This window comes from Uranotaenia lowii, chromosome 3 (assembly GCF_029784155.1).
Source record: "Uranotaenia lowii strain MFRU-FL chromosome 3, ASM2978415v1, whole genome shotgun sequence".
Classification (NCBI taxonomy): domain Eukaryota; kingdom Metazoa; phylum Arthropoda; class Insecta; order Diptera; family Culicidae; genus Uranotaenia; species Uranotaenia lowii.
In genome coordinates, this window is record NC_073693.1 from 336,692,158 (window position 1) to 336,712,793 (window position 20,636).

General features: G+C 36.8%; 1 protein-coding gene across 1 annotated transcript; it reads left to right on the forward strand.

Moving 5' to 3' along the window:
- Positions 1 to 1,366: 1,366 nt before the first annotated feature.
- Positions 1,367 to 18,228, forward strand: LOC129755611 (uncharacterized). Its single transcript, XM_055752198.1, has 2 exons — positions 1,367 to 1,487; positions 17,555 to 18,228. The coding sequence occupies exon 2, from the start codon at positions 17,563 to 17,565 to the stop codon at positions 18,067 to 18,069; it is 507 nt and encodes a 168-aa protein (XP_055608173.1). The 5' UTR covers positions 1,367 to 1,487; positions 17,555 to 17,562; the 3' UTR covers positions 18,070 to 18,228.
- Positions 18,229 to 20,636: the final 2,408 nt, after the last annotated feature.

Consider the following 20,636-nt stretch of genomic DNA (forward strand, 5'->3'; position numbering starts at 1 on the left):
TTGCATTTTTTGCTTGAATAAAAAAAAGGAATTTTCAGTATACAAAATCGTCAGATTTAATGCCACGACAAGTGCTGTTTGGGAACATTTTAAGTTTAAATTTGTTAAGTCTATAACTTAAGTATCAGGCGAAACTTTTTGGAAATGATTTGGTGAAAATATGGATTTTAATTCAAACGGCTTCAAAGCATGAGGATCGTGAATAATAAGCTGTTTGAAAATGGTTAGTAAAAAATCTTTTTTTATGTGTTTCATTTCTAAAGCTCTAAAAAATACACCATCCTAAGCTTATTGGAAGCTGAAAGCGCTGCGTTAGGCAAAATACTCCAAAAATTGTCCCGATATTAAAAACAATATAACAAAACGAAATAAATCTACTGAATGGAATACAGCAAATGAAACATACATATTATCAACATACAGTTATTTATTTAACAAGTTACAAAAATTGGAATTTAAAAGACCCGTTGAGTTTAAATTCTTTGGTTTAATTTTGATAGAATTGAGCGGGACGATTCGAGTAAAGGGAAAGAAGGAAAATGTAAAGAAAACTAGGAAAAATAAAAAATGGACGCCAAATTGAACATGGTAAGACGAAGTTTACCGGGTCTGCTAGTGTCATATAAAAATAGGTCACCAAACCCCTTCCACCCCCTATTAGACAGTTTTTCCTACGGCGGTCCTGATAGATAGTATTGGTAAAATTTAATATGTTAGACTTTATTTAGCAAAATTCAGCGGATTTTGCCCACAAGGTTGGGGTGGTAATTTTCGGTTGCTTTTTTGTAATTGCCACGGTCATATAACAAGCAAAATTAAAACAATTAATCAGCGGAACTCGTGTGACATTCGCCTTGGGGCGTTTGACAAACCTTTCGCACGATTGTCTGTTTTTTTTTGCGTCGCTCAAAACTACACTAAAGCAGAACATGTTGACATTATTGTTGAATGGTTTCGAAATGAACAGAACTTAGTTTGAACACATTTAGATGAATGATTTGTACCAAAACCACGTCGTTTTTCCTCATGCCGACGGAAACTCCGCACCTAAAAAAGATAAGAAGACAATTACAAACTTCTTTAAAATAATTCTTCCTTCTCCTCTACTGTTTGAGTTCTTCAACGAACCAACTAAATTGAAACATTATCCAACCGTTTGCTTCCACTTAAAACTATTTCAACTTCTTCTCTAGATAGAGTCTCTAGGAACGTTCGAGTTGAAGATTTTTTTTTTGCTTCTTTAAGCTAGCTTCAAGATTTCCAACGGCTGCGGTGGGGCACCGAATGAGTTGCATCCGAAAGACCCCCACCTTCTTGATAATTGATGAAAAAAAAAACCAGCAAAAGACCCACATGGTGCATACCTACGAGTGTGTTTGGCCAGCTAATGAGCAGAACCAGGGGCCCGGTTGAATCAGTTTCGAATTAGTGCTGATCGGCTTCGGTTGTCCGGTGGATTTTTCAATAAGAGTTGACTCCTCGATTCGGTGAGTTTAGGATGAGGTGGGTGGGGGTGGATGTTTGATGATTGTTGGTCCAGCTTTCAATTTCAAAGAGTCAACGGGTACATGTTTGCTGCTTGCTTGGCATTTTGGAGGGTACCTTTCCATGGATTTGTGATAGAGAAGAGCGAGTGATGGGGATGTTTGGATCCCCAATGAGAAGACGGGTGGAACAAGATACTCACTCAGTTTATTATAGAACGATGCCAAGCCAGAAGGATGCTGATGTTGCAACTTCAAGTGACAGTCAAAGTGATGATAAATAATCCATTACACGTGGGAAATTTACGATCCAGTCTCTCAGCTCTCGAGTGGAGGAGACGATAAGTGATACATCAAGTTCTATGCCAAGCCACCACAAATGGGTTGAACTGGGTAGTTTCACAGAAGCTGAAGTAGGAGAAAGGTGGAGACGTTTGTTGTGGAGAATTGTTCAAAAGAAGGATAGTCACACCAAAATGGGGACACAACCTCTTCGAGAGTAAACATGACGGCGGCGAGGCGATGAAAAATTGATCCTTGTCATACACCTGAAAACCTGAGGGAGTCCCGCTCCAAGGTCCAGAGGGAAGAGCTTGAAGTTGGTCGACCTCCAGCGGGATATGATGAAATACCGACAACAGAGTCTTGCTTCAAAATTGGTGTTGCCAGGACCTAGCGCGAACCCAAAAGGGAGGCAAAATGAGGAGGGAAGCCACTAACCGCAGATATTGTTCTACGATGGCGATAAAAGTACAAGTGGTGCTGTTACATATATTTATTTTTCGAGCAAGCAACCTAGAACAAGTGGTGTTGTTCACCTTGATAATGAGAAAGGTCTGTACCGAGAGCACTCGTGTTGCTGCTGCTGCTGCTCAATGGTGCCAAAAGCTCAATTTGTCGTTATTTATAGTAGTACCTCTAGTGATTCTTAAAGCACCTAGATTTATGACCTTCTAAAGAGTGCAGAAAGTAAGAGGGACCACCATCGAAAAAAGTGGTTCAGTTCACTCGATAACCCCGGGATCGGTTTCGGTAAGAGAAATAGTGTCACTGGGACAGTGAGCAATAAATTTGAGCTGAGGTTCCCCTGAATTATGTTTTAAACTCGATGGCATTAAGCGCTGGAACGATTAACATTTGACATTGGTTGCAAAATGGCTTTGAAGTTACTATATCGGATGTGGTGTTCGGCATGAGAAGAATAATGCTTAAAATTTAAGGGTACCAATACTTCAGGAATTACCTGTTTTGATAAAAATTATGAAACATTTCAAAATATTAAAAAAATAAAGAAGTTAAAACATTTATACATGTGTAGTAGACCGAGTCGATTTGGGGTCATTTTTGAATTTTTCAAACCCTGGGGCCTAAAAAGCTTTGTCTTGGTCCAAAACTCATCCATAATAACTAATTTGTCTAATAAGATACGAAGTTACGGTCCTGGACAAAGTTGTTCAGCGGAAAATTTCCTTTAGGAATTTTATAAATTGGCATACAAACTATCAGCTGACTCGGTTCCACAGAAGAAAAAAAAAATGACGTTGATTTTTCAGTACAAAATATTCAATATTCCCATACAAACCATAAAGTTCAAATTTACTCATGTAAATGTTACTTAAAAATTCTTCAAAAAATCATGGATGAGTTTTGGACTAAGACGAAGCTTTTTAGACCACAGGGTTTGAGAAATTCAAAAATGACCCCAAACCGACTCAGTCTAATGTGCAGTTCAAATTTTCATGTTGGTATCAAAGAGCAATATATCAGTCATAAAACATGATTAAATAAAAAGCAATAATGACGAGAATAGAAACCAAAATGCCAAAAAAAGAAATTTGTTTAATCAAATTTTCTAAAATTTGTTTCATTTTTCCAAGTCCAAAAAAAGAAACCAGAAGGACGACAGTAATTTCAAAAAGTTGTAACGTAATCATTTTTTGTTCATATAGGGGAGATAAGCGCATAAAGAGTACCCAGGGGCGAACTAGGCACCCCTCTTCTCTTAGCAAATACCGTAATCCGGGGTAAGATTGATCTCTTTTTTAATGTATTTCGATTATATTTTCTTTCAAGGGGAATGTGGCATGTTTTATATTTTTAAAACCAGTACTGATGTAGAAATTGATTAGACTACTTTAAATTTGATTTAAAAATCATTTTAATCTCTGTTCAGAATTTGATGCTTTGGGGTGACATTGATCAGACTCTATTTTGACCGTTTCAACGAGTTTTTTTATCATAAAGAATACAGAACACTTTCATCATATTTACAAATGCCAGTTTCTCAATTTAACCTTGATTTTCAACGTTTTATTATAAAAATATTTATGATCGAAATAAGAACTATGATACTGCCTACATTTAGGGGCAAAAATTATAATAATTACTAAATAGTTTGAGCTTCAAAATACAGATGAAATTTTACCTTCATTCATTCCCCTAGGCGCTCCCACTATTTCCATTTTCATTTTTTTAAAGTTAAGGATTTGATAAGGTTCCTATCCATTTATCCAATACGTGCTTACTCTTGGAAAATGTCCTCATTTTTTAAATATCAAAAATTTAACCTTAAATGACTATAAAAATAGCACTATAACTGTTCATATACAAAGAAAAAAAGTTGTTCTTTCACACTTACAACCCGTTTGCTTCTAAACGCTTTTTGGTATCATCAGGAGAGCTGTTTGTTTGCGAGCCTTGGAAAAAATAGATATTTAAAGATTTTAAAATTAAATTTTTACTTGCAGGGAAAAATTTCAAATACAAACCAAATTTTGCCTGTTTGATACTCAATTCATAGGCTTTCAAACGTAGATAACAATTTTTCGAAAATTCAAACTATAGACTGAGTTATTGATGATATTGAGGAAAAGTTTATTGTCGGTCAAATTTTCCCCGGTGATCAATATTACCCCGTTTTACGGTACGTATTTTCCCAAATAATTTTACACGAGGAACAGTTTTGTTGTTCCTATAGTATTAATTTTTCAGACAAAAAAAAAAATCTCCTCATCATCTTCACAGAAATATTTAAAAAAAAAAAAATTGAATACATTGTTCCTCAATTTTCACCATCATTCAAATTTTGGAGTTTCCCATTGATAAGTATTTGTGATTGGGAATTGTTCATTATATTACTCACCACATCAAGGCTCTTCTGTTAATGTTCATTTCTTTTAGTGTTCTGATGAGATAGTCGAAATTTAGCCTTTCGAAAGCAATTTTCAGATTGCAAGCAATAACCAGTCCTGTGGTTGATGATCAGATATCAGGTATCAGCAAAAGGGTAGACTCAATAGCGGCACGTCATCCAAACAAACGGGAAAATCTGGGCTTTTTTACGGAAATTTCATAATTTACCTGAAAATTGAATGAAAATGAAATGAAAATTAATTTAAAACCATAAAGGTGGCATAAAGCTATCTACTTTTAGTTGTATTGGAACAGAGCATGAAGCTTATCAACATAAAGGATTTAAGAGCATAAAGCTCATTTTCACAATGGTATAAAGAGAACATAAAAAAAACACACACATTTTTGTTTCTATTTCTTTTTCCTGTTCTGGTAAAAACTTATCCACATAAGGATTTGAAGTATTTTTCAAATGTATGATTTCGTTTTATCTTTTATATTGTAATTATTTTAAAAAATTTTGAAATTTTTGTTTTAATTTAATGTTTTATCAGTATTGTTTTTATTTATTTATTTTATTGATTTATTTTACTTATTTAGTTTTTATGATCATAATTTATTTTTTTTATATTTTTTTAAACAAGTTATTACTACTATAATTATCGCTTTTTTATGATTTTGATTCTTTTCAAAGTTCACCAAGCTTAGACTTTGAGAAAATAAAATGAAACAGTTTTCTTTTATTTTATTATACAATATTTATTTGAAATAAGCGTTGAAACCCATTTTACATGAAATACTTGAACATTTGTTTTTTTTAAATTTATTTTCAATTTGCTTTGAAAATAGTTTAACGTAAACTCTCCCAAAAGAATAGAATATTTTATTGTTAAGCTTTTCCAAAATTCTTGCTGACTCCTCGTCAATGGATAGCAATATTTTATACTTCTCATTGGGAAGGGGTATAGTTTTATTCACTCTCCAATCTATTGTGTTAAAGGAAGCCCTGTGAAGCTTCCATATGTTTTTAAGCAGTATCTCAGCTGCGTTATGACCACTGAGATTGAGATCGTTGGACACCGTCATCATGCCTTTGCGTGGCGGCGGCATGGGAGTAAATGGCAAAACAAAAAGATCAGAGAATCTTCCACTGGTCTTCAAGGAGTCCAGTGCACCTTTCAGCCAGGTTAGGCTTTCTGCGTCAGCAGCATGGAACCAGGCGACTCCCGACATGAAGCCGCAATCGAAAAAACGTGGTTGGAGGCTGTCGTCCGGAACCACCTGTTGCATGAGTAAGGATTTAAGCTCATCGAAGTAACCTTCATCTATGTCCCCATCTTGACGTTTGAGGGTAGTTTTAAATCGAAGAATAGGGCCGCCTCTTATCGGAACTTTCTGCCGGGGAGATGCCAGCGCCGTTTCATTGATGCAAATGACGGATTTTCAAGAAGGGTATTCTCGAAGTCGGAATCTGCAAGAACGTTATACATTCAATAACCAGCATGTAATAACCATCAAATAATAAAGATAAATCCAACTTACCTGAGCTTTCAATCATTTTCAGAAAAAAATTGAATAAATAAATATAAGTAAGAGAAGAGAATATAAGTCCACTGAATACGACTTATCTGTGGCTCTAGAATCAGATAACTGAACACTTACTAGAGTTCAGTGACCTTTAGCCTACGGCGATTTACAGAGTTTTTGCGGGAATACAATGATAGACGAAATTCGAAGGATTCATACTACTTAATAATAATAGCAATGATGATAATAAAGTTCAGGGTAAATGCCTCAAATTTGGTTCTGGACGAAGGATATAACATAATACATTGGGTTCTTTTAATATAAAGCACTTAATTTGAAGCTGACAATCTTCCACAGTTCTTCCTATCTGAAAGGTTAGGAACAGTGAAATAGCTATCGAATTTCAATCAAACTCATTCCGAATTATTTATAGCATAATTGAGCGTAGTTAACTCCAAGCAACAATTGAGTCTCGAGAATGCGTTGCTGTAATAGGAACTTGGCATATCAATAGAATTGCACTGATATGGGTAGTGTTAATATACTCACTATCAACATGCTTTCATATGTATTTGTAAAGCCGGACTAAAATTAAAATTAATTTGAGCACACTCACCTTTCAAGGAGATAAAATGATATACAAACCATATTCAAGAAAATAATAATGTGAAATACCACCACAATACTTGAAATATTGAAACCTGTTGAAGATTTTGTACAGTGACACAAAAATCAGCTGGAAATATTTTGAGGGCTCGACTGTACTATCTCAAATTTTGATATGTAGTAATTACTCCGACAAATAGCTGAGTGTCTCACTCAGCTATTCATACCCGCAACTGCTGCAATCGAAGCTTACTTGCATTTTAACTCATTTTCGTAACTGAAACAACTCAGCATTAGGTTGTGTAGCGCGTGTAGCCATCTCCGTTAAAAAAATTGATTGAGATTTAATACCATTTAAGCAAAGCATCAAGCTGATTCTAGCACCAGGCTGCACAACTGCATCACTTTTATCGCGCACCGCACAAACCTTGATGATACTATGTAGGGGAAAAGTTCATATAACGCCCCATGTGGCTAATACGCGCAACCCTTGTTTTGAAGAATCTGAAACATTTTAAGCCTGCAAAATATTACCAATTTGTTTTAAATGCTGTGATTGGTCATGGCGAGGATGAATTTTTCCTTAAAATGTCCCTGTGTCCTGATAATTTCCCAATTTAGGTTTTTCTTCATTTCGATCTAAATTTTAAAACACTTTTAGTAAGGTGTCACCAAGCAGAGAAAAACGAATAAGACAATATTTTCTGACACATCGATAGAGGAGAATCTAAACTATGATTATATGCTAAAAAATCATAATGAACTCGCTAAGGTATGCTCTTAATGGGTATGTTCTATCACGGCCCATGCGCTCGTTATAACGCGCAAATCGTAGTAGGCTGAAAATAGCATTAATTTTTCAAAATGGACAATTTTCGTTGAAAATGAACAAAAAGTCTAAAATCTTATTTTGAGTGTAAATTCAGCCCAAAAAATCTATTTTTCATTTTTTTTAAATTTTGATTAGTCCATTTTGATTTTGTTTTCAGTCAAAGTGTCTGTAAGTATTGGTGTGTTTTCGGTCTTTGGCTGCTCTCGGGTGTGTTCGGCTGCTAGGCGCGTATTGAATACACAGCGGCGCGTATTTGCAACACAGTTTTGTTCTGTGGCTTTGAATATGGTTTTTAAAAATCAAGTTTTTGAAGAAACTATAGCAATTTGAGTAATAAAAAATCATAGGCATTTGTAGAAAACATTTTTCTTCAACGATTACACCCATTTTTAATACAATTTGTACGTGGAATACAGAGAAAATCAGCGATTCGCTTAGGTGGCGCATAATAGGGCATGTTCCCCTACTGTGATATCATCTTCACGTACATGTACGTACATACATAAATAAGTGTGCTTTTTTTATCCTATGGCACTCATTTCTCACAAGTAACAACTAGTGTTGCACAAACCAGGAAGCATAAGCAGCGTCCAACTTACACACACGCATGTCGAGGTTAAATTTATTCAATTGATTCTTGATATGAAACAATCATTTTTTGAAACAAATCAAAACTTTTGCCTACGCCTTTAATTTGTTATTTATGATTTTCATGCAGTCGAAACACAAACACTTTAGGCCTACATTGGAACACTTTTCACAATAAAATTATGCCTGCAACATTATAAATTCGATACACTACGTAGCCATGATAATTGAAACGTGTGATCAGCGCGGCGGTCCGACAGACATTGATGATTGATGATACATGTGAGTATCCTATAACATCATAAACGAGACATGTACCTAGCCTAGATGTATGATCTTATTGATTCGTTCTTTTATTACTCCTCTAAAAATGTTATAATCTACATTGAGCAGAGAAATAGGACGCATAAAATCTATGCTGTCATCACCACTATATTTACGAACTAGTACTATGAAACTGTAAACAGCAATTTCACCACCAGAAACAACTTATAAATTTATTATTCTTTTTTTCTTCTTTTGCTAACCAGTCATAACAGTTGTCCAGAGGTGCCAGGTGTCCTGATTTATCAGGATTTGTCCTGATTTTCTTTTCAGTTGATATGATGATGGTGTTTTTCGATATGAACTGCAGGCCAGCGAAGAAACTGTGTACTGCTGTTTCATAAATCAAGACGTTTTCAGCACCTGTATTGCGCCTTTATTTATGCAATCTAAGCTGTACTGCGCATTATTTTTATGAATCAAAAGGTGTTCTAAAAAATCCTGATTTTTAGCTTTGCGTTGTACGGATTTTTGACGAAACCACTTAGCACCCCTGGTTTTCATCTACAAATTTAAGAAGTGTAAAATTGTGTGGACGTTAGAAATAATCGTTCGAGATGATTTTAACGGTTAATAAAAAATGTTCGTTCATATTTTAACCCGTTAGGCTGAACTAATCTATATCGTAACTTTTCACATAAACGTGGGGGATTGGTTTGAATCGTTTTATTTTGTAAGACTGGCTGTTAGCCAATCGCTAGAAAGTGCAGTGAACCCCTAACAATCCCTAGGGTCGGTATCAGAAAAAGTTGGCTCCATAACGGCACGTTATCCAAACAATCGGGAAAATTGTGCCTGGCCTTTTTATGTATGAAATTCATCATTTACCTGAATGTAATCATAAAAAAAGAAAGAATAAATTTTAAAAAAATTTACTTTAAAAATAATTTCATTTTCAAATTATACAATAACTTCCATCAACGAAAAAGATCAAAATATAATTCGACTTAGTATCTTTTTTTTAAGAATTTAAAATGGATTGACTTATTGTTTTAAAATAAATTTTAATTTGATAAACGAAAGTTTTTGAGCCTTATAAGTATTTTCTAGTATTTTATTTGCTTGTATATAATAACAATTTGATTTTCGTTAGTAAAATAACAACTTCAGTTATAATCACAAAAATGTTTATTTTAATAATTCAATTAAGCAAAATTTTCTGGCCTCAAGTTGCGAAACTGAATCTTCATCCAGACAAAAGATGACACAGTACCTTCCATCACGTTCCAACCGAGGGACGCTGGGAACGGAGGTAGTAGCACGTCGAAGTGGAGAAACAGGCATAAATGGCAAGACAACGAGATCAGCGAACCTACCATTGGCATGTAGCGTAGCAATTATTGATTTAAGCCATTGCAGGCTGTAACTATCCGCTGCGTGGAACCAGGCTTATCCAGAAAGAAACCCAGAACCAGCAAATATTAGCTGCGGGTCCTTTTCCGGAATGGCCAGCTGAACGTTCACTAGCTGAGTTGAAAGGCTATCGAAGTAACCTTCGTCGATGAAGCCTTCATTTCTCTTGAGGGTGATTTTATATAAATTGTCCAAATCTTTTCGTTGCTTCTTATCGTCATTTGTGACAGGAGAGTTAGCTGCTCTCTTAGAGCTATCTTTCGAGGGACTGGAAAGAAGTTGTTCTTCCATAGCTACGTCGAGGTTGTATTCTATATTTAAAACAGATCAATGGTTTTGTCAACAGTTGAAATCAACCACATGATACGACTTACCAATTTCTTGGGCCATAATCAGTGAATGCACTCGGGCAGGATCAGACCTAACAGTTGTGTTAACAGCAAAGCACAATAGATAAATGATATGTGAAGCACGGCTAGCACGCAATCATTAAACAATACAACTCGTTTGAGTCGAAACACCACCGCTCAGGCGGGAACACAACCATGAAAAAAAAATTCATATGGTGTGGAAAGTTTAGCGCTAAAACAATAGGTAACAATTTATAGATGTATGCATGAAGTACTCATCTGGTTTATGAGATGTGATGAGATGTGAGATCCTCCTTTATGAGATGCACTGTTAGTTGGGGATTTTTTTTTATTATCTGACAATTTGCGCCGGGGGTCTTCAGATTTTCCCCAAAATTGAAAATTTGGTTCATTTTTGCGACTTAAAAACACATGTATTTTTTCAGATTTCTAACATTTTTATTTTTCGTGTTAGCTTCGGTTAGATTTTTTTGTAAATAAAAAATAACCATTTTTCAAAGCTACATAACTCTGTTGTTTCTCAACGGAAATTATAAAATGGCACATTAAAATGCATTGAAATTTTATCAGCTTTCCAAATAGAATAGTTTAAAAAAATTAAATAATGACCTTCAACATGAAAAGTTGTAAATAAACTTTAAATGGCGTCTAAAAGTACCGTCTGCACCACCGAATATTTTGCAAAAAATACCATTGTATAGCTCAATTCATGATGCAACTTTCATCTGAAGACACCAAAGTGGGCCATTAACACCTTGAAGAGTTATGAAAGAAATAATGACAATAAATCTCTTTTTTTGCATCGAAAACAAACAATGGTCGAACAACTGCACTCACATATGGAGATAGCGCGCACTTCTAACAACATGGAAACAAAAGAACTTACCAAAGCAGGTAAAGAACACTACTTTTTCGTGCTTTGTAGAGTGTTTGCAGCATAACTGACTTTAAATTTTAACCGGAATTCTTAGAATCGTACTGTTAATGTGATATAACTAATAATGGGAATGTTGCTTTTACAACCTAGTGGTATGATATATAACTTATTTACTTTTCGATCAAAGATCATTGTGAAGCACAATCAATTTCAATAGTAGAAGGTTCAGTCCCTGTGTTTGGGATCACAAAAAATGTGATTAAAAAAATGAAATATAGACGTGCTTTACATAGTTTTATATCGGGAGCTAAGCACTGGACACCAAAATCCTTTCCCATTGATCAAAAAAGTATGAGAAAGTGGCACAAATGTTGTAGAAATAATCAAAGAGCTCAGTATGGCCAGCCCAGGCTGTAAAATGATGAAAATATGATACTTTTGCCGTATTCGTTTTCTACATTCGCCCAGTTTTGAGGTTTACCATACTAGAACGAACATAATTCGTCGTCAGTGTTTTGCTACCTCGATCGCTCACAGACGAATCTTCAATGTTCCACCGTCCATTTTAAATCAAATCTGGGGAAATACGGATGCAAAACTTAGCGCATAAACTTCCAAAAATGACAGTAAAATGTGCATAACTTGTTGTGACCTGGTGCAAAACTGGGTATAAACGAATACGTTATTAGATTTTTGGATAAACATGAAGTCAGTTAAGCTGCAACAATCTACCGCCCCTTCTTTCATAACAGTCCCATATGCAAAAATAAGTAAGCGAGACAATCAGCTTTTTCTGTTTTGGAATATATTTTTAAATTGTGACCACCACTTTCAGCATAAACGAAAATCGTTTCTAGATTGTCATAATAAATCGTTAGGCCTGAAATTTTCGAAATTGGGTTATTGGTAAGGTCGAGAGCACCATTTTTATTCATTATGGGACTGTTAATCGACCATATTTGAAACCTTTTTCGAATCTACTAGCATAACAGTCCCATACAAAATATATTTTTCTCACCAAGCAACTTTCTAAGACTTAAATTTGATCATTTTTGAACTTCTAAATGCAATAGTCAGAAAAAGAAACATACTTTTGCAAAAAAATATCATGAATTCCACATTGTAAGTTGAATCTTTTTACGATTTTTGATTGCATCCGATAGTTTTTCGCTCAGGAAGTCATTCCTAAGAAATTCAGTCCTGCATTCGAAAACTAGTGTGCATCATTCGACATCAAGTGAGTTAAAAAAAATGTTTAAATGATTCAAAGCAATAAACCAAAGACTATTTCGCCAAAAGAAACATTGAAAAGTAACCAAATCCGTGGTATTTCACATATGGGACTGTTATTCAGGTATATTTCATATAGGACAGCCACGAATTGATTTTTTTTTTTGATATATCTAGAACAAAACCCCTTTTTTTAGTCTTTTATGTTGAAGCTTTATGTTGACCTAAAATGACGAAAATTCATATGGGACTGTTATGCGTGTAGGGGCAGTCTGAAAAGGACGAAAAAGTAGTGTTTTATACCAGCTTTGATAAGTTCTTTTGTTTCCATGTTGTTAGAAGTGCGCGCTATCTCCATATGTGAGTGCAGTTGTTCGACCATTGTTTGTTTTCGATGCAAAAAAAGAGATTTATTGTCATTATTTCTTTCATAACTCTTCAAGGTGTTAATGGCCCACTTTGGTGTCTTCAGATGAAAGTTGCATCATGAATCGAGCTATACAATGGTATTTTTTGCAAAATATTCGGTGGTGCAGACGGTACTTTTAGACGCCATTTAAAGTTTATTTACAATTTTTCATGTTGAAGGTCATTATTTAATTTTTTTAAACTATTCTATTTGGAAAGCTGATAAAATTTCAATGCATTTTGATGTGCTATTTTATAATTTCCGTTGAGAGACAACAGAGTTATGTAGCTTTGTAAAATGGTTATTTTTTATTTACAAAAAAATCTAACCAAAGCTAACTCAAAAAATAAAAATGTTAGAAATCTGAAAAAATACATGTGTTTTTAAGTCGCAAAAATGAACCAAATTTTCAATTTTGGGGAAAATCTGAAGACCCCCGGCGCAAACCCGTCAGATAATAAAAAAAAATCCCCAGTTGTCACACGTATAAAGGAATTCATTTAAATGAAGAACATGAATTTATCAATTTTAAATTAAAAAACACAAAAATTAAACTAAATTTTACATTGTTCGCGTATACTGTTCACTATTCGACACTTTGGAAAGGGTTTTGGTATTTTACAAACTCATTTGCTAACAATATAAACACATTTCTTCCGCGAACTTCTGCAAGCGTCACAAAGACCGTCGGCTAGGCACTCAACGCTAGAAAGTGCAGTGAACCCCTAACAATCCCTAGGGTCGGCACGCTTACCACAAAAATACTACGTTGCAGGGGAGTTCGGGAAATCTAAGGGAAAACTCCTCGGCATAGCAAATTGGTACCCTTTATTATCTTGTAGATTCCACCCACCACTTTCTTACTTCTATCTAACCTTTAGCTGTGTTGCGGGAAAAGTAGCGGGAATAGTCCTATTTGCCGCTGGTAGTGTTCGCGTTTTTTGCTGGTTGTTTCACCAACACTTTTCAGTTTTGGGACAATTAACCTCAAAAACGACCATGTGTGTCGACCGGCTGCCCGTTTTTTGTACCGAGAGTTTTTGAGGTTAATTGTCCCGTCTCATCTGCACACGCTCAGCAAGTGTGCGTAAGAAATGTCAAAAACAACTCTATGTGCTCCTTCTTCCTCCTTCGGCGTCGAGCTCGGGTTCGTTTAGGTCGGCTTTGAGGTCCACTGGTTCTCGCAGAGTGTACCTGGCCCCACCTTGGGTGCTGAACCGGGCACTGTTCGGTCTTCGACGGTAAGCGAAGCGGCGCGTGGCAATGGCGTACCTGGTCCCACCTTGGGTGCTGAACCAGGTACCGGTGTAGGTCAAACCAACGTTATAGGGGTTGTTGGTTGACGTTATAGGGCGTCGCGCAAGATGCTCTGGGATTGAGTCAGTTTAGAGGTTAACTCGAAACAGCGGGGTCCTATTAATGCTCAGGAACCAATTAGGGGACGGTTATGGGCAACGGTAAAATGAGCGTAGGATTACCCGGAGTTCTAATATTGTCTGTCACCAATAGATTTCTTCTGGGACTCTTCTGCGGGTGGTAGTTCCTGTTCCACAATTTTAACGGGAAGAACAAAACACCATACGTTTCTGTATTTGAACTAATTAGAGGATCTCTGAATTTTTGCGTAAGATCTCTGAATGTGTTCGCGAACTAATGGCAAAGTCTATGACCATTTCCGTCTTGACCTGCTTTAACCCCATTACCGTTCATTGCCCTCGTCTGCGTCTGTTTTCGCTTTGCCCGATCATTTCGCCCCTTCGCCAATTCGCTCCATATGCGGCTTACATCTTCCAGCGGTCCTTTGGTGGCGGGTTGTAGAACGAACATTTTCGCTTTGTCGTTCACTGGGTTAGGGTGGCTTTGTGAACTGCCTCACCAAAGAGAAACCCTTAAACCCCACGAATACCACGGCAACGTTATTCAAATAAATTTACAACAAGATCACTGCAACATCCTCCGACAGACTAGCAACGCTTACAATTTGAAATTGATTAATTCGTTTTAAATAGTTTTACTCAATAGCTTTGCTTACATAAACAGTCACACTTGCAAGAGAGGTTCGAATATCGTTTTGATAGTTTGAGGTAGAGTTTTTTCGTATGCGGGATACCTTCTCCGAAGTCGAATTCGTAGAGGGCAGAGTATTCACGCCGCGAAATACTCTCGGGTAGAGTGGTTTCACGTCACCGTCGGGTGAGCCACTCGAGCCGGTAGGATGACATAACGGTTGGGATTCATCTGAGTCGTAAGCGTAAAAGGCCCGTACGTATGTTGTGGCAGGCGTGAGTCTAGGAAAACCTGCTCTCGATCGGCACACGGCGAGCAAAAAGCCTAGGGTTGCCAGCCAAAGAAAGAGGAAGACCGGACCACGATCGGAGTAGAATGCCCTTTCGGCGGAAGGCTTTCGAGTTGAGTGCGTCTGAACCGAGCAATAGAGCATACCTTTTGGGTATGTATGTCGCGTAGGATACCTCCTACGTCGCGGAGTATCCGAGTAGAACGCGCCCCCTACGACGGAAGCTGCGAGAATAAAAAAAGACAAAACCGTCTTCTCCGCAGTCAAACTTGCAGAAAGAAGAGTATTCACGCCGCGGAATGTTCTCGGATAGAGTGACTTCAAGTCGTCGACGGGTGAGTCACTCGAGTCGGTGTAAAAAGACGTCTTTGCCGGGAATTATCTAAGTAGTTTAGTAAAGCTTCGGACGTGTGATGTGACAGGCGCGTATCCAGGATAAGTAGCTTGACAGCCGAACCAAGCGGAGCCAAGGCCTCAAGCCGATGGAGGAGAGGTCATTGGTCTCTAGCAGTGGACACGAATAGAGATGGAGCACATGATAGTCGTGTAACCAAGCAAGCCTCGAATTACGAGTAAAGAATGGACCTTAAGTCCTCAGAAGAGAAGTCCTTAGTCTTGAGTCGTAAAAATATGCATGAGCACAGAAGCACGGACTTGGTCTCCCATCACGGTTATAGCCTTAGTTGTAGGTCCGGATGGGAATTATGGCTAGAGGCACCAGGTCGAATTTATGGCTTAAGGGAACAATTGCACCCATGGACCCAGGGTAGCATACTGGGGAGACGCGGTGGCTCGCCTTATTATGGTTTAAATGACTGTAGCGTGCGTATTTGTTGTTTTGGATGGCGTTTATGTTAATTGTTGCGATAGTGTACGTGTGATCTAAGATTGAAGTCATTTAGGTGTTTTGGATCGACTTGCCTCTCTTGATGATTCTTGCGCTCTCGCTGACTGTTCTGTTACGTGTCTCCAAGCTTATTTCATCTTCAGCCATTTCCTCGTCGTCTTCAGATAGGTATGTCCACTTCGATGATCACCCGCTTGGCGCTCGAAACTTCAAGGGCTCTTGAAGCCGAGTTCTCACGAGAACATGGTTCCAATCCGGCGGTACCAGTAGCTGGTACGTCAGAAGCTTTGTGCAGTTTAAGTTTGTGCTGACTTCGAGAGTGGATTTCAACGTACTATTGTCCATCTAGTTTGAAGGCATGTCGACAATTTCAGAAGACTTGCATCATGCAGAGTCTGTGTTGGTGGAGATAACGGTATTAATAATTGTTGCTTGTGGGAAGTTTTTTGTTGTTCATGAAGTAGTGTTAGTTGTCGAAGTGGTTTTTTCCTGAGGCTATATCTGCGTACGATCGTATTTCCGTTTCCTGCTCTGCTCTTTTCATAGTTTATCTGGTGTGACTTAACCCGTTCGTCGCCATGGGACCCATGTTCGAGTCACGGGTGTGTTTTTGGGCCCGGCTAGTAAAACAACCGAAATGAGCGACGAACGTGTTACACAATTTTGACGGTTCATTCATTGAAAAGTACGTGTATTGAATTTGAAAGAATTCCTAATGTTGACGTCTTTATTTCGCTAACTCCAGACTTTAACTATTTGGAAATCTGTCGATTATCATCCAAAAATGTTATCTATATTTTTAAAATAAGATTTTCTGCTAGTTTCTTTTAGTAAGATAACCAAGTGAACAACATTTAAACAAACTATGTTCAGCAGAAAAAAAAACCTTTAAAGAACTTATAAACTTTCACAAAAACTGTAAGTAGGCTCGTTGTCACAGAAGAAAGAGAAACGATGTTGATTTTTCAGAATAAAATGTTGAATTTTCTCAATTATGTAAACGTTACTTAGAAATTCTGCCAAAAATCATGAATGGGTTTTCAACCAAACCGAAGCATTTTTGACCCCAGGTTTTAAGAAATCCAAAAGTTACCCCAAATAGACTCTGTTCTATGACTACTGCACTGCAATAAACTAGAGATGGTGCCATGCGTTACATTTGTAAGCCGTTTAAACCGACTTTAACTTTAATCTGTCAATTATCTAAAGCTTTAGCATACAATAAGGCGATCACATATTAAGATTTAAGCACGATACGCTAAGACCCTCGGACTGCATGGTTATGCGTCTCGTACAAACCGGTTCTGGCCATGTGTCGCATGCCGGTGATTGATCTCAATTTAGCCCACTTTCGGAGTAAATATAAGTAACCAAAAAAAATATCACTCACAAACTTCATAGTTAGTACCCAGTAAAAGTAGTTCAAACCAGTCGTCAGTCGGCGGACCAAATTACATAACAATCGGAAATCATTGCCAATCCTTCTGAAGCAAATGCATGCTAACCGGTGGTGACTCAACTGGGGTCTCACTCTCTGAGAAGTGCTTATTGAACGTTCTGGGGAAACAAAAAAAAGAAACATTGAAGAAAAAAAAAAACAACGATCAAATGCCCCTGAAAGTTCGATCCGGTCTTTCGCTAATCGGCCCTTTTTTGCACATTGTATTTTTCGTTGCAGCCACCATCATGCTGAAGCGTGTTTCCTTTGCCGTTTTCGTTTTCGGGCTGGTTCTGGTCGCGGTTCAGAGCATCAAGGTCGACTATTATGGGTCCCTATATCGTCCGGATGAGCTGCACGCTCCCTACAAGAGCCCAAAGGAACAGAAACAGGACTTCAGCAAGATTCCCGGTGTTCCTGGAGTAGACTACCCAATCTACCATTCGGTCCCGGAAACCAGCTTCAGCTGCGCCCATGTTCCAGCCGTTCCCGGAATGTACGCCAACGTAGAAACCGGATGCCAGGCCTATCACACCTGCCACGATGGCCGGGAGGGACACCAGGGTGCTTCCTTCCTCTGCACCAACGGAACCATCTTCAACCAGAAGGAGTTTGCCTGCGATTGGTGGTACAACGTCAAGTGTGAGGAAGCCCCAGCTCTGTACCGTCTGAATGCCGACCCGGAACATAATCCCTTCGTGCCAAAACCGAAACCGGAAGATGAACTGCACAAAAAGTTTTTGATCCATGTTTAACAATAAAAACGAAACTATGTTGACCTTTTAATGCTCTTTGCTCTTTTGTATAGTTAATTGTTTTTCGTTGTTTTAATTTTTCGAGCAATAATGCTTTTGTAAATACTCAGTCTCTATTCATGATTATTACTGAAAATAAATCAAATTCAAGATTTTAAATTTTTTTATTTTGTTTTGAATGGTTGTGAAAACATCTATATGTTCCTCCAGCTTAGTGTCTAATATTTTTTGAATTTTGAAATTTGAATGATATGAAAATATTTTCCCAGAAAATTTTGAAAGCATCTTCAACTGGGGTAACATGAAACACCTTTCAATTTAAAAGGATTATAAAAAAAAGGATTTCCACAAACGATCATAACACTATGCATCTAATGTTTTAAGGTAGATGGGACATCAAATTGCCAAAGTAAAAAAAAAGTCGTTCTATCTGTAATTTTAATGGCACAAACGGTCAATAATGTCACTTCAACTTTGAAATTTCTAAATTTTTAACTTTGACGATAATTTTTGTCCGTTTTTTTTTACAAACGGTAAACCAACATCTTACGAAATTTGAAGTTTCTGACCTGACATACAGCAGTTCTACAAGTTTCTTCGACTTTCATTATTCGAACTGCTATATCTCAGAAACAACGCATCACAATTTATCGAAATCATAGAACAAACGTGTGAGAAATTTTCGAAAAGGAGGTTTTATCTATTAGCACTTCGTCTATGCAAGACAGGCGCGGTCCTATGGGGGGGGTGATCGGGGTGATCACCCCCCCCCCAAGCGGCAAAAAACCGTTACGAAATACTCGCAAACGCTGGATTTTATATAAAAACCAAGAACTTTTCCTAGTATATGTACTTTAAAATTCTCGAATTTTTCCACTCCGTGGGGGTGTTTGTTAAAAAAAAAAGAATTTATCAATCACTTAATAGCTTAAAATTTAAAAAAAAAGTCGGTCCGCCAAACTAAAACAGCTGTAACTTGCAATTCCCTGGAACTTATTTCACCAAATAACTTTTGTTGAGGTACTAACAGCGTTGAATTAGAATTTGCTGACCATATACGCTACCGGCCATAAGTTTGGGATCACCCCCTCAAAAACAAGAAAATCTGTTTGGTCATATCTCAGTCATCTTATGATATATTGCATTTCTTTCAATTCTAAAGTTGATGATCAAAACTTTTTTCGTCTGTTTTTGGCAAAATGTATAGGTTAACTTAATATGACTTAAACTTGGCTTAAATTTCCAATAAATCGCACTTTCTATTTCAACCCGATCAGTTCAGGTTTGGGTGGACCAAATCTATAGATTCGAGTTGCATTTGAATCTTTTCTCATAAATGTCAACAATTTTTTGTGCTAAAATTTGAATAGTGATTTAAACAGATAAAATAGCTACTTAAGTTATCGATCAAAAGTTTGGGCTCACCCATAATATGATGTATCGGCAAAAAGTTTGGGATCATGCGAAACATGACATTTAATTTCGTGCATATCTCTGTCATCAAACAACTTATCGCTAATCTGAAAAGTTATATTTAATGCGTTGTTTTTGCTTTTTGGATATTTAGTAAACATGTTTTTTCAGAATAACTTCGTTAAAACTGTAGCTAGAGTTTGATATTTTTTTGATAATGTTCACCAAATAGTCGGTATGTTCAATAAATACCTGCAAACTTGTTTCAACCATAACTTTATTATCTTACGAGTTATTGCAGATCGGTTTGGCTCCATGTTAGATGGATCAACATATCTCGATCCTTTTTAGAAGTAAAAAAGACTTGAGCCATTAAGTTTTAAATTGCCTTTGAAGCCGTTCAGATTCCCCGTGGATAGAACAATGAGATTTTACCCCCTTCTCCCTTTCCACGTGCACAAGTGGACATTTGGCAACCCCTACCCCCCTTCCCCCAGACGTTCACCTGGACAGATTCAATTTTTGTTGCCTACATCTAATACTACATTTCCATTTCTTGGTTTATTTTTGATTGCGGGCTCCGAATTTTACAGAATGCATCTCAATTTGAGATTCTCACAAGCCCATATTTTTTTCTGAGTTAAAGATATCGATAATGCCTTATTAAAACTGTCGAAACTGTCTAATTAAAAAGATCCATTTAAATTTTAGAGATTTTTTTTAGAATAATTTCTTATTTTTCAACGTTTTTGATAAAAATGAGCTTTGATTGCATTTGCCTCGACGTAGCACAAATGATCGATTTTGATTTATTGATTTAAAACGATTCTTCATAATTCAAACTATATTTGGAAATTTTTAAGGTATTTGGAATTTTAATTTACATTCTTTTACGTTTGAAAAAGAAATGAAAACTTTAGATAAATGTATGGAAAATGGCCAAACACATCAAACTAAACATGTGTTTTTAAATAAATCATTTAGTTTTCTCTCAAAGGCTTATTTACTGTGATATTTTACGTCTTTCGTTAGCTTTGGCTCGAAGGGCGTCATACATTTTGAGCCGTTATCACAATTAAACAATTTAATAATGATTAAAAATTTTCATTAAAAAACTCATTCTTTAATTTAAAACTTTCAAAATAAAGTTAATT

Bases quoted from the DNA above. Each gene is read 5' to 3' on its own strand.
- LOC129755611 (XM_055752198.1), top strand. From the start codon at position 17,563: ATGCTGAAGCGTGTTTCCTTTGCCGTTTTCGTTTTCGGGCTGGTTCTG.